This window comes from Penicillium coprophilum, assembly GCF_028826855.1.
Source record: "Penicillium coprophilum strain IBT 35676 chromosome Unknown utg000001l_segment0_segment0, whole genome shotgun sequence".
NCBI classification, from domain to species: domain Eukaryota; kingdom Fungi; phylum Ascomycota; class Eurotiomycetes; order Eurotiales; family Aspergillaceae; genus Penicillium; species Penicillium coprophilum.
The window spans coordinates 877,737-894,026 of NW_026622720.1; the positions used below are offsets into that span (position 1 = coordinate 877,737).

A 16,290-nucleotide genomic window follows, 5' to 3' on the forward strand; every position below is an offset into this window, starting at 1 on the left:
TTGGTGTATGATCTAGCGATATTATATACACATTTGTCTTCATGGTGTTCAGTGATGCTATGAGAAGGATAGTTGTTACTGCTCTGATATATGAAAAGAATCGTCAATTTAATTTCTTGTACCCAAATCGTCCTCGACACGATCAATGTCTCACAGGAATACTATTCCCGATAAACTACGACACATGTATCCATGATTTATCCTCAGTGATACAATCTTCCCTTTATCAAACCAGGAGCAACATCTTGTGCCACGGTGGTCAAGGCAAGACACCCAACATCAGCGTCGGGCTGAACGTCCCCAAGCCATAGTTTCGTATCTCGTTGATTCTTCGACCATTCCTCTGATGACCACGTAGAAGATCCGACAATTCCTTCTATCTTGTTTTGTAACAGGGCAACGGAGAGTGATCCTAGAAGATCAGGGGCGATCGTTATAATGTGGAGATAGGCGCCTAACAGTGCGAAGCAGAAGATAACGACCGAGGAAAGAAGGAGGATGGCGAGCCACAAACGGTGACACTTCACCACATTTTGCAGGTGGGAATTTTTAGCCGTCAATTTGACGGGGCTATGCTTGATTTGGCCATTCTCGATTTGTGTCATGTTGACAGAGCCTGTGAATGCCGACGGGCTGATTCCAAGATAAAGGACGGAATTAAAAAGCTGCGAGAGACGCGTCCCAAACACCTTTGGGCTCGTTGTTTCAGGTGACATCAAATTGTCTCCGAAGAAGTCCCCAATGGCGTGAAAAGGGTGAATAAAATATCCAATTACGGGCTCCAGACCACCATGCTGCTCAACATCTGGAAAAATGCTGGTGAGCATGTACAATATCCCTTTGTTATATCCTATTGGCAGGGCTGAATCTCCTGGAAACTTCAGATCGAAAATAGTCCAGTTTTGGTGGAAATGGGATTCATTCACCGACCGGCGAGCGGAGGACAGGTTACAAGCTTTTGTAGACTGACTCCCATCCAAGGATTCGCATGTCATATTGGCATCCACGTAAGTAGTGGTGAGGTCGCATACAGCTCGCGTGATGGGAGACCGATCGACTTTAGGATCCCCTGCATAACCACGATCCCATGATTCCCATATCAGCTTGCGGGCATTCCGAGTCCTTGCCATCGACGCATCGAGTGACTTCGAGCATGGTTCCGAGATGGCGAGCTGGAACTGATAGCCACCCTGTGAGCTCGTCCAGCTACAGTCGTCGCCATTTCCAGGAGATGGGGCATCTGGCCCAGTGAAATTTGTCAAATTCATTTGGTGCAGTGTGTCAAAGATGGGACAGGATATGGATAAATAGGAGCCCGGGAGCGTAAATGATGTGTTGCCGGAATTGGGCAAATCAATCACCGGCACGCCGACAAGGGACGCGTACGTCAAATTGTCGTTCTGGGGTATATCCATCCAACCGGTACTGTCTTTCTCAAAATTCTCGATGAAGGGGAAGCGGATGTTGCCCCAGAGATCTTGGTTGCGGTTTGCGAGTAGCGAAGCGGCAGACAAGGCGGCAATCAATGGGTTAGCAATTGATGTTTTGGCTTCCGATAGCCCTTGGCCGTAGCCGTACTGGTACTGTGTGAAGGTATTCAAACTGGTCAACTCGACCTGGTTACTTGGGTAACTCGGGACGATAGATATGACTCGGAGAGATGCCTGACTGCCTAGAGGAGACAGGCACCACAACAAGACGGTCAAGATGGCCATGCTGTTCACCGCACGTAGTCTGATCTGAGTAAGAATGGCCCCTGTGATAGTCTGGCTACCAAGACATTGCTCTACCAGTCCGATGGTTGCTCCTCCAGTAGTTTGGATACGCCATGATGCAATACTTTTGATGCTGCTACCAGCAATGGCGGCAAAAAGGACTGGGAATATAGTAGGTGCCTTGAGGAGAAATTTGACATCAGCTAGGTTTGGCGACATTGGAGGGAGTGTACGAATGGGTCAGCTAACATATCTAGAGACCTCGAAAAGCTTAGAGCCTATGGAGTCTTGGCCAGCCGGCTCCCCATCGATACAAGAAACCCATATACCGAACACGGTGAAGAGCGAGGCTATAATCGCAAGGAGCAAATCCCATAGCAGACGAGAAATCCTATCCAGTTGAGAGAGTCTGAGGGGCTGGGGCTGGGGTTTCTGCTCGTCGACATCGGGGGGCTCTATTGTTGTATAATATTGGGATTCTGATGACGGCCTCGAATTTTGGTGATTCTCCTCGGCTGGTACAGCCCCATAGGGGGTTCGCTCAGATTGCCTCATCTCTGGGGGATTTTTCCTCCACGGTGTTTGTAAGAGCGACATGGAGGGGATCTTTTTGATTGCGGCACCCCCACAGTAGACACCCGTCTTTATGCAGGGGAATAATCTATAAAGCGTACCTTCGTCTGTGGAAACGACGCCAAGTGTGAGGTAGTTCGCAAATGGGCTCCGGGAAATCCTCTTGGGTCTTGCAAAGTCGAGAATGCCAGTTGCTCATTATTGTCATTTGCTGCTAGGTCCGCGTTCAATTGAAGGGGATTTGTCACGATATGCGAGTCTTCTAGCCCCCAAACAATGCTGACCTAATACGTCAATTCACTCAGCCTCTGTCACACAAAAATACTCGGGTCCGAGCAAGGGGTAAATCAGCTGTTTCGGGTATTTCGCGTGGCATTAGACATGGGAGAACAGAGTACCTGATGCGCATATCGATAGGTTGGATAAAGATCTCACTGTATTGGTCAAGCCGCTTTGAAATTGAGTCTTACATCCGTATCCAGACCTGTACGTGAAGTGTTTACTGAAATTCGCAATAACATGAAACTTGAATCATAATATTCGAAATGCAGTTTCAAGGGTAGGTAAGCTCGCCTTGGTAGAACCAGGTAGCTAGGGGTTTGAGAGGGGCACCAAAGGGTGATTGATCCTGGTGGGGCTGAATATGATCATTCTTCGCAAACACAATGCAATCTTGCTACGGAGGGCAGATTCACGCTACAAGTTCGCATCGTCTCATGTCGCCGTTTATTGTCATTCCCTTTTAGGCCCCATGCTTGGATCGAATTGTCCGTCGAGAGACCGGCGCCAGCTTACCGTCTTTGAGTATCATCTATTCCAATCAAACGTTGACACTCTTTGAGTGAAGAAAGTACAGTGTGCAGTTCTGGGCCCACTTTACACACCGTTGTGCTTTAAGCTAGGCTCCAATTTTCTCGAATGTCTTCCAGAAGACCCGTCTACTTAAACTGTAGCAGTGGCCAAATTGGTCGAAAGATATTTGAATGTTCAAATACTAATGATCAGCAATTGTTGTTGCCTTCGTAGTGATCTCATACTTTGTAGTATGCACTAATCGCGGAGACGGTATTCCGTACGCTGCCGACGCTTCCTCGGCAGGGTACCTTCCAGCTGGTAGGTCAAACTCTCTGAGCCCACAACACCTGGGCAGCGTAGTTTTACGTACACGATCAAAATCGAAAGTCGATTGTACTTCAGTTTTGGCTGAGCTTCCAAGGTTGATAGAGGTCCGCATGAAACCATGGTTTGCGACCGGGAAGTATTACCTTATTAGGACGTCACGGCAGTCCAGAGCGGCAGCTCGACGGCCACCCGTGGATCATTTTAACGGATCAACCGGGGAAACACTCGATGACGCTGTAGGTGATGAAAATGGCCGTATTGCTAATCCAGTATTCCCAATGACTTTATGAATTGCTATATATATTCTCCCATTCACTTGATGGGGTCATTCTTAAGAGTACAGTGCATTGCATATATATTTTTATCACCATGTCTCATAGCCCATACGATACTAGCAGCAGTGATAGCGATGAGCCCAGTAGTATGACGACGATACCTGATCGTCGACTATCGGAACTAGGGTCCATGCGCTCAGGGAGCATCGATCGCCGCCAAAGCAACTTGAACGAAGTCGAGATAGAGCGAATCAACACGTATCGACTCCAACATCGCTCAACCGTCGGTTCTATTTCAGGACCTACCCCCAGAGACCAATGGCTTCCCCTCGGAGCTGGCAAGCCCCATCCGCCAGCTCTTCCAGACCCCGAGGAGTACATTGTCGAATTCAACGATGCACAGGATCCAATGCACCCCCAGAACTGGCCATTCAAACGCAAACTCGGTATATCAGTGACCTTGGCATATACAACCTTCGTTTCCTCTTTCGCTAGTGCCATATACTCCTCCGCGGTCGGACATATCAGCGCCCACTTTCACATCAGCACGGAGGTCGCTATTCTCGGTGTGACTTTATACGTTCTGGGATTTGCTTCGGGACCGACGGTATGGGCACCAGCAAGTGAGCTGATTGGGCGGAGATGGCCGATCTGCATTGGCATGTTCGGATACTCCATTTTCACCATTGCGACAGCAACTTGCAAGGATGTCCAGACTTTGATGTTGACGCGATTCTTTGCCGGCTTCTTCTCTGCTAGCCCGATCGCTATTGTGCCAGCCGTGTTTGCCGATATTTGGAATAACAAGACGCGCGGTGTCGCTATTGCGATGTTCGCCATGGCTGTATTCGTGGGGCCTTTCGCGTCTCCATTCGTTGGTGGCTTCATTACCATGTCTTACCTGGGATGGCGATGGACTATGTACATCGCCTCTATCATGGGGTGGCTAGCTACTTGCCTTTGTCTTTTGTTTTTGAAAGAGACCTATGCACCAGCTGTTCTTGTAGAGAAAGCCGCCACCCTACGACGGCAGACACACAATTGGGGAATCCGCGCTAGACAAGAAGAGATTGAGCTTGATTGGGGCGAGTTGATCACAAACAATTTCAGTCGGCCATTCCGTATGCTATTCACCGAGCCAATCGTTCTACTAGTAAGTCATGCATGAATATCTCCCACTAGCTCAACCTGACCTTCCTTCAGATCTCTCTTTGGATGAGTTTTGTTTATGGGTTGATGTACGCCCTTTTGGGCGCTTACCCTGTTGTCTTTCAAGGAATCCATGGTCAAAACCTGGGGGTTGGCAGCCTGCCTTTCATTGGATTGATTATTGGCGAGTTTCTAGCTGGCGCCTATATCATGTTTGATCAGAGGTCATACACGAAGAAGTTAGCCGCCAATAACAATATCCCCATTCCGGAATGGAGACTTCCTCCCGCCATCCTGGGGGGTGTGTGCTTCTGTGTTGGGCTGTTCTGGTATGGGTGGACTGGATGGACAAAGTCAATTCACTGGATGGCCCCGACCGCCAGTGGAGTTGTAACGGGATTCGGCATCTATGTCATCTTCCTGCAGTGCTTCAACTATTTGATTGATTCATACTTGATGTTGTAAGTGTTGCAGATTCCGTTCGACTCTGGAAGGATAGACTGACCTTAAACCCAGTGCCGCATCTGTGTTTGCCGCGAATACCATTATTCGATCAGCGGTGGGAGCTGCGTTCCCATTGTTCTCAAAGCAGATGTTTATCAACTTGGGTGTGCAATGGGCTGGCACACTTCTTGGGTGCCTCGCCCTCATCATGATCCCAATTCCCATGGTATTCATCAGATGGGGACCTGCGTTGCGCAAGAAATCTAAATTTGCTCCTATCGCTGAGGCCCCTCTTGCAATCAAGGCGGAGAAAGATGTAACGGAGTCGGTTTAGCTATGACTCTTGTTTTTTGCGTTCGCATACTTCAGAATTTCCCTGTCACTAATAATAAAATCTATAGATGCTTCATAATTGTGACTCTCGATGACTGTACTCTCTGTGTCGGCTCTTTCATTAAAAATAAACGCCACAGAAGGTTCAACCTTAGGTCTGTTGCGAGCCATATGAGGACGGGCCACAGCCCCATTTCCGATGATCACATGCCGCTCTTGATACTTCGCCTAGGTGCTCCAAATGAGAGCTCCCCCGGAGTATACTTCAACTGGCTGGACCATATCCTGGATTCTCCTAAAGCGACATATATTCGCTAGATGGGAGGAATCAGGCGATGTCACTCAGTGAGCTCGAGAGGAGACTGTCAGGACCACTTGTTCATCACGTGCCAGTGTGCTCCAGAAAAGAGCAGCTAATCCGCGCGCGTGAATAGCGAAGTAGATCATGTGGATTAGCTAGAAGTGTGTAGTATACCCACCCCGCATTCATCCAAGAGATCAATATGAGATCACCGGGAGAATTGCTTTTCTTGGTGCCTTGTCGTCCGAAGTTCACACATCTCCACGTGGCATAGCGCCTCAATGAGCGTAGGCTGATCCAGCCCCTTTTTCAATTGACGAGCTACGAATTGGTTTAAGCACCTTGAGATCCCCGGTACGAAGTCAGGTTGTCAGGACCGAATAAGTCCGATATCTGCGGGTGAGATTTGTTGATAGCACACGATCGGATATGGCCGTTCCCCGGATATTGCAGGGCCATGAGCAGAGATATTCAGATCTGATGATTTCTCCAAATTACTTATGTCATCGGCTTCCACCGGTTATCGTGAACGCTTGCCCTTGCGCATTGGCGATAAGAGATAAACCACGTCGGGGTCTTGGCATTGCAGGGGTTCGCAAACTTCTCGAAACGAGCATCTGGCTCTTGTCTTGAATATTTTTTTTCTTGCGAACTGACTATCAACAAGGACGAAGGAACAATGTCTCTGTTTTTTTCCCACCTCCAACACCGGCTTGCCGAGCCTTGACTTATGGACAAGTTTTCCGTCGGCAAACGTGTGGCCAATTAGGGCTTCTTCGCGGCATGTCACGGATGAGACAGCCCCGCCAAGCCGCCAAGTGCCCAAAGAGCCGGAGGATAGCTGTAAATGGAAGAGGCGAATTTCTTTTTCTTTTTTTTTCTCGATCTCTTATCAGCACAATGTGGTTGGCCGAGGGATCAGATTGAGATTTGCCAATTTCTTTCTTCAACCTATATTCCACACCTACCTCTACTGCAGGAACATCTTTAAATACTGCGTCTCAACGACGACAGCGTCTTCGGAATTCGCTGTATCCACCACACAGGACGTGATACTATCCCGAAATGTCTCTCAGTAACTGGGTGCACAACACCAATCTGCGGGTTGCCCGCAGTCCGGTGGGGAAATGGTTTCGTCTGGAAGGCTGTGGCCATGTAAGTGATACTGCATTATTTGGGATGTGCGATCGCGGCATCGATGCTCGTGCAATGGACTAACTCATTTATCAGCCTAGAGAGAGGAAGGGTAGCTACTTCTTCACTGAAATCCGCGCCGGCCTCGCCACCTTTTTCGCCATGGCATACATCATCTCCGTGAACAGTAATATCACCTCCATAACAGGTGGAACCTGCGTTTGCCCCGAGGAAGACATGGGTGACTTCTGTGCAACCAATGCCGAGTACGCCTTGTGTACACAAGAAATTAACCGCGATCTTGTTACCGCCACCGCTGCTATTGCCGCTCTCTCGACTTTCTGCATGGGTTTCTTCGCCAATCTGCCTATCGCGCTCGCACCTGGAATGGGACTGAACGCCTATTTCGCTTACACCGTTGTTGGACCCCGTGGTTCCGGCATGGTTCCCTACTCAACTGCTCTGACGGCCGTCTTCGTGGAAGGATGGGTATTCTTAGGCCTGACACTGTGCGGTATGCGACAATGGCTGGCCCGTGCGTTGCCAAAGTCTATCAAGCTTGCCACTGGTGTTGGTATTGGTCTCTACCTCGCCTTGATTGGTTTGACGTATAGTGCTGGTATTGGATTGGTTCAGGGTGGAGTTGACACTCCCATTGAACTCGCTGGATGTGTGAGCTTTAATGAAAAAACTGGTCTGTGCGATAGCGCGGATAAGATGCGAAGTCCCACTATGTGGATTGGCATTTTCTGCGGCGGTGTTTTGACGGCTTTGCTCATGATGTACCGTATCAAGGGTGCTGTCATTCTTGGTATTTTGCTCGTGTCTATCATCTCGTGGCCTCGTACCACAGCGGTTACCTATTTCCCCTACACCGACCTCGGTTCCAACAAGTTTGATTTCTTCAAGCAAGTTGTCACTTTCCATCCCATCGAGCACACTCTGCTTGCACAGGATTGGAGCCTGGCTGGCAAGGGTAGCCAGTTTGGACTCGCTTTCATCACATTTTTGGTATGTCGCAAGCTTCTCATTCAGCTATGATGTTTGACTAACATGTCCGTAGTATGTCGATATTCTGGATACGACAGGCACGATGTACTCTATGGCCCGATTTGCCGGCGCAATCGACGAGAAGACCCAGGACTTCGAAGGCAGCGCTATGGCCTACATGGTTGACGCAATCTCCATCTCCATTGGTTCTCTTTTCGGTAGTCCCCCCGTCACAGCATTCGTCGAGTCCGGCGCAGGTATTTCCGAAGGTGGTAAAACCGGCCTTACCTCATGTGTCACCGGCTTTGCATTCTTCATTGCGGTGTTCTTCGCGCCCATCTTTGCTTCCATTCCTCCTTGGGCTACGGGTTGCACGCTCGTGATTGTTGGTGCCATGATGGCGAAGGCTGCCGCCGATATCAACTGGCGGTACTATGGAGATGCCATCCCTGCATTCCTCACCATCGCCATTATGCCCTTCACATACAGTATTGCTTACGGCCTGATCGCCGGTATCACCAGCTACATCACCCTTAACGGCTTTTCCTGGTGCCTCGAGAAGATCACCGGTGGTCGCATCGTCCCGCCTAACAAGGATGAGTCTGATCCTTGGTCTTGGAAGCTCCAGGGCGGTTTCCTTCCACCCTGGGTCAAGCGTGCTGCTCATGGAAAGAAGGACTTTTGGAAAGCTGATGAGGAATATGCGGAGGAGCGGGTTCAATCTGGTGAGGCTGTGTCCTTTTCGTCCGCGTCGGAGGAACGTGTACCTCTTGAGAAAGGCCATGAGACCACTGCTGCGCCCCTGAAGACAGAATAAATATTTGGAAGATGAAGAAGAGGAGTTGCGGTATGGTTGGGATTTTTTTTCATGGAATTACAGCGGATGTGTCAATTTTGTAAATTTTTTATCATATGTATTTATTGACTTACTATTCACACCTGGTTGTCTTGAGAGGTGTTGTACATGCCACTGAATGAACATGTTGTTTTAATATTACCATAGACATACGACTTACTGAAAGAAGTAAGTGGTGAACCTAGAGACTGAGATAATGTTGATCTCTTGCCAGTAGTCTCTGGTATTCGGTCTCTTTGGCGCTAGATCAAGGGTGCTAAACGCGGAACACCAGGCGTTCCAAAACCAACACCACTTGGCACACCTTGTATTGGGGTCTTGGTACCAGTCACAGCTGTGGTCAAGTATTCCTATCTTCAGTTGGATCGACCGAATGACGAGAAAATTGATAACATGACGCAGTGCATCATTGAGGACGATTTGACACTAGTATGCAAGGAATCTGGACACAACGATGCTGTTCTTAGAACGCCTGATCTCCAATGAAAGATATATAAACAGGTCACATATTCACTACCACAAAACTAGTCTAGGAAACCGTGGCCAAGTGATGATGACAGCACCTGATACTGTGTTGATATTGACGAAAGCGGGAACTACACCCGGAACCCAGTGCTCATGAGCCTCGTATCCCCGACATAATTGGCTTCCTTGGCTTGCGGTAAAATCTTGGGAGACAATGCCATTTCCTAACACTCCATGCTCAGTTCGAACATTGAGTGGGGTCCCTCGTGTGTTACCCCAACATTTCCCAAGATCATGATCGATCGCTATTGGTGGATATGGTGAAGGCTAGATAATCCTTTGTATTAGGCCGGAGGTTAGCGGTTGCTCTGATCCCCTACAATGTATACAGTAGATGTTCCCGAGGTTCTGGCGGTGTTCCACCCCTGAAACCGTCTACAACGTTACGCGGCGTTCTAAGAAATTCTTTTGGAACTGCTAAGCCAGCCTTGTGCGTTATGTAGCACACCTACGACCTTCCTAACTAACATACATTGGATTCCATGTGAGATACGCAGGGATTGCCCGGCTGTGACGGATGTGAATGCCTTATGCGGAGTTAGCCTGTTGAGGAAGTGAATTGGTCGATTGAGCCACATCGAAGCTCGCCAGAGGTAAGGTGATGATGAAATCACATCTGATTTACAACGAGGCTCCACGCTAACAAGCTCTATGAAAACTCCCTGAGATTATGTAACGGAAAGGCAAGATGCCATCTCCGGTTTTACAGCCATGCCAGACTGGAGAGTCTAACAGAAGCGATGTCTCTACCCATTATAAGTCATGCATTTCAAGCCTACTGCTAAACCGTTCCCTGGTATCGTACTCCTGGGCCTCTAGGTCGTTGTCAACATAATCATTCTACCTAGGACCGACGTCATGCTCGTACAGTGCAAAGTGGCATCTAGAATTCGGGAACATTTGTAGGAATACAACTTAGATCATGCGTAATATATGCGAACGATGGGACTTTCAACAGATATGTAGAGAGAAGGGCATGATAATAGTACACTGTAAAATGCAACGCTTAGCCAAATATCGACTAAAATTGTAGTGCTTTTAGAGCTGCATTCCCAAACTGTATTTGAATCAATGCGACTTGATATTTGAAGCTGCAGAAATCGTCAGCCAGGTGGATAAGACCTATGTTTTTCGACATAGTACATGGGTTAATAGCATTTTTAACCAGGTTGGTTTGATTAGCTATCACGGAAATTAGAGAATAGTATAGTAATAATCAAATTAATCATCTCCTTTTCTTGTCCAATATAGTCAAATAGGTGGTGTCTTTTCTGGCTCAAATTCCTAGATTATATATATCTACCAGAGTCGTGCGGGTTTGCTTCACTACTTTCCTGAATTATTCTGGGAGTTATGCACATTATTTAATGTTGAGTCACCTTTTAAGTTCTGCACGGTCATACGTTCGGCTTTATGTCTGGTTCTGAACTTGTGTACTTATCCTTCTCATTGTACTAACTGCACTTGGTGTATTCCGAGTCGATCTGAGATGGCCCTAAGTCCCCACACCAAACACGCTAGAAGATCACAAGCAAACAAGATGTCTACATATAAGTTTGTGGGTACCAGTTTGTCTCGGACAACCTGTCTATATCACATCATCCTTCCCTGTTGTTGAGATCCTTCGACCATTTATCATCACTCATCAGCAGGAACTAGAAAGACAGCATTTGCAATGGCTCTCACACACGGTGCCTGTGACCCCGCTTTCAGCCCCGTGCGTGACCTCCTTCAAGAAAAATTGACCTCAGGAGAGGAAGTGGGTGCCTCGATTTGCGTTAACGTGGACGGAAAAACGGTCCTCGATATCTGGGGCGGCCATGCAGATGCCGCCAAGTCACGCTCCTGGGAAAAAGACACCCTGGTCATCGTCTTCTCATCTAGCAAGATAGTCAGTGCTCTAGCTGCGCTGATCCTCGTGGATCGTGGTCTACTGGATGTGGAGGAGAAAGTGTCAAAATACTGGCCGGAGTTCGCGGCCAACGGCAAAGAAGACACGAAAGTGTGGCACATCCTCGGCCACTCTTCTGGTCTACCCCACTGGGACAAGCCGCTCTCCATGGAAGCGATTTACGATACAAAAGCTTCAACTGAGATGCTCGCTGAGCAGGCTCCGTGGTTCAAGGCTGGAGAGGTGTCTGCATACCAGCTGGTAAACCATGGACACTTAATTGGTGAGCTGGTCCGACGCATTAGCGGCAAGTCCTTGAAACAGTTTGTTGCAGAGGAGATCGCGGGGCCGCTGGGCGCCGATTTCAGTCTCGGACTCGCCGAAGAGAATTGGCCGCGTACGGCCGATATCATCCCTGGTGATCTTGTGGATCTTCCAGAGTTTGATCCGCAAAGTGTTGTGGGTAAGGTCTATGGAAACATTACATTGAAGGCCGAGGATTCTCAGACACCCGGATTTAGGGGTGCTGAGATCGGTGCCGTGAATGGGTTTGCAAATGCGCGTGCGCTGGCTCGAATTGGTTCAATGGTGTCCTTGAAAGGAACAGTCGATGGCAAGCAGTATCTTCGGCTGAAGACTATCGACCAAATGATTCAGGAACGGGTTAGTGGTGTTGACTTAGTGTTGTTTATGAAAGCCAGATTTGGACTTGGAGTTGGCCTTCCGGTGCCAGAAGTTATAACCTTCATCCCCAAAGGAAACATCTGCTTCTGGGGAGGTTGGGGTGGATCTATGCTCGTCATGGATTTAGATCGTCGCATGACTATTGCGTATGCCATGAACAAAATGGGACCAGGGATTATGGGCAATGAGAACGCGAAGGCGTACATCGATGCGATTTATGAGATTATGGGGGACAGAAAACGTTCTGTGTCCCTGTAATGTATGAAATGTCATAAAACGAAGATAATTTATACATATATGCAACTTTTGTTCAAAAATTTACATACGCTTCTTCAATATCGATAGTCCGACACTTGCAGTCATAATTTTGTCACCACCGTTCCGTCAGATGAACTTCTTTGCCTTCGAGACCTGCTTGCTACCGCCTGTCTCGCTGAACACTAGCTCATCTCGCTCCCAGATCAACTCCACTGCAGCACCCGCGGGGCCGGCAAGAACTGTCAACAGAGCAACCTTAACAAGGAGTCTGGGCCAAGAGACAATGCCGAGCAGTTGCTTGTGAGCAACAGTATACAGCGAGATAGCCCAAATCAGGACACCTGCAGAGCCGATCATGTAATCCCATCGCAGAAAGGCATGGACTCCATCTCCCACAGTGCTAACCACCAGTCCAGACCAAGGAAGAGGAACCGAGAAAACCTTGGCTGGGTGAAGGGAATCCAAGAAACGGTCTCTAAACAGAGCGGGGACTACCACAGTTGCCAAAGAGACAACCCATGACACGATGTGCGTCAAAGATGCATTGGCAAATGCAAATGCGTAAACCCAGCGCAAGCTAGACATTGACGCCCGGTGGTTGTTCGAGAAGAAAGGCGACAGTGTAAAGTAGGCGACCGTAGTCAGAATAGACACGTACGCGGGCCAGGGGTGCCAGATGGCAATGGCAATCTGCTTTAGGTCCACAGAAATGACGGAGGGAGCGGGCAACGCCATCACCGCGGTCGGCACCATGTACCCGACGACAAAAATGAAGGGCAGAACTACGAGGACAGCCCGCGGGATCCGGATGTTATCTGCATGAGGGCGGCGGGCGGTGATTGAGCAACCCAGCTGAAGACCACATGTCAATGGGATACCGAAGGCAAACGTGAGCACTTGAGCGATGAGGCCAAAGATGGTCGGGCTACATCGATTAGTCAGTAGAGGTTCAATACGCAAGGTGCTCAAGACTGGGAAAAACATACTAAGCGGCTATGGTCCCGGCATTTCCCTTACGCCAAGATTCCAAGACGATCAGAGTCCAAGTTGCACCGAAAGTACCACTGAATCCAACACCGTGAAGCAGCAGACCAGGATTGTGACCATCAAGTGTCGGGTAGAAAAACACTGTCAGAAGAGTTAATACATTGTCGACTGCCTCGATACCCGTGTAGACTGTTCGCAAAGGTGCATCGATGCTAGGCAGCTTGCCAGATTCAATGGATTTGTGACCCAGCGCATCGAGGCCGTTAATGGAGGCGAAATAAAATATCGCGTAGAACACCAATGCGCTCAAAGAGAACAGTACGTATCTCATGATGAAGATATTTTGACAGCTAGGAGGGGACTGAGACAAATCCGGGGAAACAGGAGAGGTCGCGATGATAAATATGGGGCCTAGTAACCCGCGCCAAGTTCCTGTGAGACCGAGGCTTGTGCTGTGATGCTCAGCGAGCCGGAGACACACGCCGTGCTGATCGTCTAATCAAGGCTTCAATGCGAAGGGACATGGCGGCCAGGGGTTGGTGCCTTATTCACATCTGATGTTTGACTGCTTTAAACACCGCTCTATGTTGTATAACAATTTCACAAGCGCACCGTCGACCCGTTTGAATTTAGCTATATTTGTCTCAGCTAAAACGGCATCAAATTAATTATACTAGATGATCAACTCTTAGTACTTCTAAATATATATATATTTATATATATCCCGTGACTCAAATCTCTACTTTGACTACATATTGGTAATGCGGTCGTCCAGAGCTGGAGCGCTGGCGGCGTTCATCGAAAGGTGGGGGCGCTATAATTGCTGGTCTTTCCACCGGCTTTGTACGGAACGCTTCTTGAAAGGAGAGGTCTTGCCAGATAGATGCTCCTGGAACTGAGTGAGTCATTGCTTCTTTATCTTGTTGGTGGCGCGCAATTCATTTACTTCTTTCTTGGGAAAAGTAGCAGAGTATATACTGTTATAATGATTCGGGTATCATAATTCTGTCCGTCTCAAAGAAATAATTGAGGCGCTGATCCTAGAAGCCTGAAGAGTTTGAAACTGGCCGGTATACCCCTCAATCACATGTCGATTGCTCTATACTCCTTACATGCCGATGCGATTCAATGAAGTTGTCAACATCTTGCATACCCAAATCGGTTTAGCGTCCCCCATTATTTTACACCTGGAATATCGGGCATCAATTTCAATTTCTCTTGGCTCTCTGTTCACTACGACTTCATTACCCATGGCTGGGTCATTGCCGCTAGAAATTCTGCAGCAGATATTTTCCTATGAATCAGACAGTCTAACACAATATGCTTGTGTCTGTCGGCAATGGCAGCTCGCCGCTGAGACATTCACTTTCGCCCATTTGCATATCAATTCGGCGGACCTTGAAAGCTTCCGTCAGATTCTCGCTTCCTCCCATTCAACCGGGAGATATTTCCGTGTCCGGTCGCTCTCCTTCAAGGTTGTCCTCCCAGCGTACAGCGATCGCGCCCGAGGTCACTATGAAAACAAAGATGATCGCGATGCCAATAACAGAGTCTTCACGCAAGCAATAATCTCCCTCTTCAAAATTCTGAGTTCGTGGCCTTATCACGACAGGTATCAAATTTTACTTCAGATATATGCTAGGTCTCCAAGCGATTGGCAAGCGGAGCCAGATTGGATAGCGCGACGCGCCCGACAACAACGAGGCTATGCTTTCCCAGAGCAAGACCTGCTAGACCGGCGCTACGAACGTTCATATCTGCAGCTGACGGGACGTGTAGCACTTGCTGACGCCAGGTGCATTACTTCAATCGAGGTGAAAGGCTCTGATGCTGTTCGAAATATTGGACCAGCAGCAGTATGCTTGATCGTTGCTCACCTCCTACGACTGGAAACTATTATCGCCAGTCTACGTGACAAGGAGAGGGAAAATACCAAAATATGTGATACCTTTGGAAGTGGTTAGTTGCACCGGCATTCTTGCTGCACTCTGGTTGTTTCAATATATCAAAATTTTCTGACAGTGTCAATAGACTTCTCCATTACCGGGTGGCGTCGCTCCCTGCGACAGTTATATTTAAGATACAAGGTACAGGCACCATATTCTCAGAGCCTCCTTGTGCCATTCAACCCGAGACCCAATCCTCTTTGTCTTGTTCTGCACCGACTTTCTCAGCAATTGGAAATTGTTGACCTATCACAAATCATAATCGGCCCTGAATTGTTCTGGCCGGTAGATGCCAGCAACACTAATCCGTTCTGGCCAAGACTCACCAAATTTACAGCAAGCTGTAGTTACTTCCCCACATATGGCTACGCTCACTTGGATAAATCCATAAAATTGGATGAAAATGCTTCTTCTGTCACATCAGATGACTCCGTCGCACTACCTCATGACCAAGGAAACCTTTTGTATCTCCAGAAAAATCGCTTGGATGAGGTGTTTGTTGCCGCTGGGCGCGCTGCCCACCATATGCCTCGGTTGATTTCCATGGAAATCGATATTGGTACGCTCCGTGTGCCGGCATTCGATTTTTGTTTCAGCTACGATGCAAGGCTGGGTACAGCAACATGGACAACCTTCTCGGAGTTCTGTGTGTCGAATGAAGTTCAACAGGCCTGGGATCTTGCGGCAAAGAGTCATGGACATGGTCAAATACGTACGGAGGTTTTTCCTGCCGATTCAAGTTTGTCTTCATGACAATATGACTCTACATTGTAGGTCGGAGGAAAATAAGAATATCCAAAATAAGAATCAAGGTTCACTTGAATTCATGACGGCGACCTGCCTGTATGACGATTGTATGGTAGTTTCAATGCCATGGAAATCTCGACAAGATAATGTCCTAGGTCAAAGGACATATAAACATGTATACTATCTTCATATGCTGCCTCTTGAATGGGCAACTCTTACTTTCTGCTACAACAGAGCATCTATCTTTCATCTCCCCTCTTCTATTTCCCTTTCGTCCAAATTATTTCCTTAGACATCCGCCAAGTGTATCGAATGTCTACTTTATGGTTCCTGTAGGTCGAAACCAGAAGTAAGTCTTTT

At 48.1% G+C, this 16,290-nt stretch overlaps 6 protein-coding genes across 6 annotated transcripts; 4 read left to right on the plus strand and 2 right to left on the minus strand.

Annotated features, from left to right (window-relative positions):
• Window positions 1–203: 203 nt before the first annotated feature.
• Window positions 204–1,934, minus strand: N7500_000326 (uncharacterized protein; the record flags this gene model as incomplete). The annotated part of the gene is made up of 1 exon (XM_056671472.1): window positions 204–1,934. One exon carries the CDS (start codon window positions 1,932–1,934, stop codon window positions 204–206), a length of 1,731 nt encoding a protein of 576 aa, XP_056537045.1.
• Window positions 1,935–3,779: 1,845 nt separating this feature from the next.
• On the plus strand, window positions 3,780–5,612 carry N7500_000327 (MFS transporter; the record flags this gene model as incomplete). The annotated part of the gene is made up of 3 exons (XM_056671473.1): window positions 3,780–4,838; window positions 4,868–5,295; window positions 5,351–5,612. 3 exons carry the CDS (start codon window positions 3,780–3,782, stop codon window positions 5,610–5,612), a joined length of 1,749 nt encoding a protein of 582 aa, XP_056537046.1.
• Window positions 5,613–6,977: 1,365 nt separating this feature from the next.
• Window positions 6,978–8,853, plus strand: N7500_000328 (NCS2 family permease; the record flags this gene model as incomplete). Its single annotated transcript, XM_056671474.1, has 3 exons — window positions 6,978–7,067; window positions 7,143–8,057; window positions 8,110–8,853. 3 exons carry the CDS (start codon window positions 6,978–6,980, stop codon window positions 8,851–8,853), a joined length of 1,749 nt encoding a protein of 582 aa, XP_056537047.1.
• A 2,239-nt stretch (window positions 8,854–11,092) lies between these two features.
• N7500_000329 (serine hydrolase domain-containing protein) lies at window positions 11,093–12,250 on the plus strand (the record flags this gene model as incomplete). Its single annotated transcript, XM_056671475.1, has 1 exon — window positions 11,093–12,250. One exon carries the CDS (start codon window positions 11,093–11,095, stop codon window positions 12,248–12,250), a length of 1,158 nt encoding a protein of 385 aa, XP_056537048.1.
• A 126-nt stretch (window positions 12,251–12,376) lies between these two features.
• On the minus strand, window positions 12,377–13,568 carry N7500_000330 (uncharacterized protein; the record flags this gene model as incomplete). Its single annotated transcript, XM_056671476.1, has 2 exons — window positions 12,377–13,175; window positions 13,237–13,568. 2 exons carry the CDS (start codon window positions 13,566–13,568, stop codon window positions 12,377–12,379), a joined length of 1,131 nt encoding a protein of 376 aa, XP_056537049.1.
• Window positions 13,569–14,487: 919 nt separating this feature from the next.
• On the plus strand, window positions 14,488–15,936 carry N7500_000331 (uncharacterized protein; the record flags this gene model as incomplete). The annotated part of the gene is made up of 2 exons (XM_056671477.1): window positions 14,488–15,196; window positions 15,269–15,936. 2 exons carry the CDS (start codon window positions 14,488–14,490, stop codon window positions 15,934–15,936), a joined length of 1,377 nt encoding a protein of 458 aa, XP_056537050.1.
• Between the last annotated feature and the right edge of the window lie 354 nt (window positions 15,937–16,290).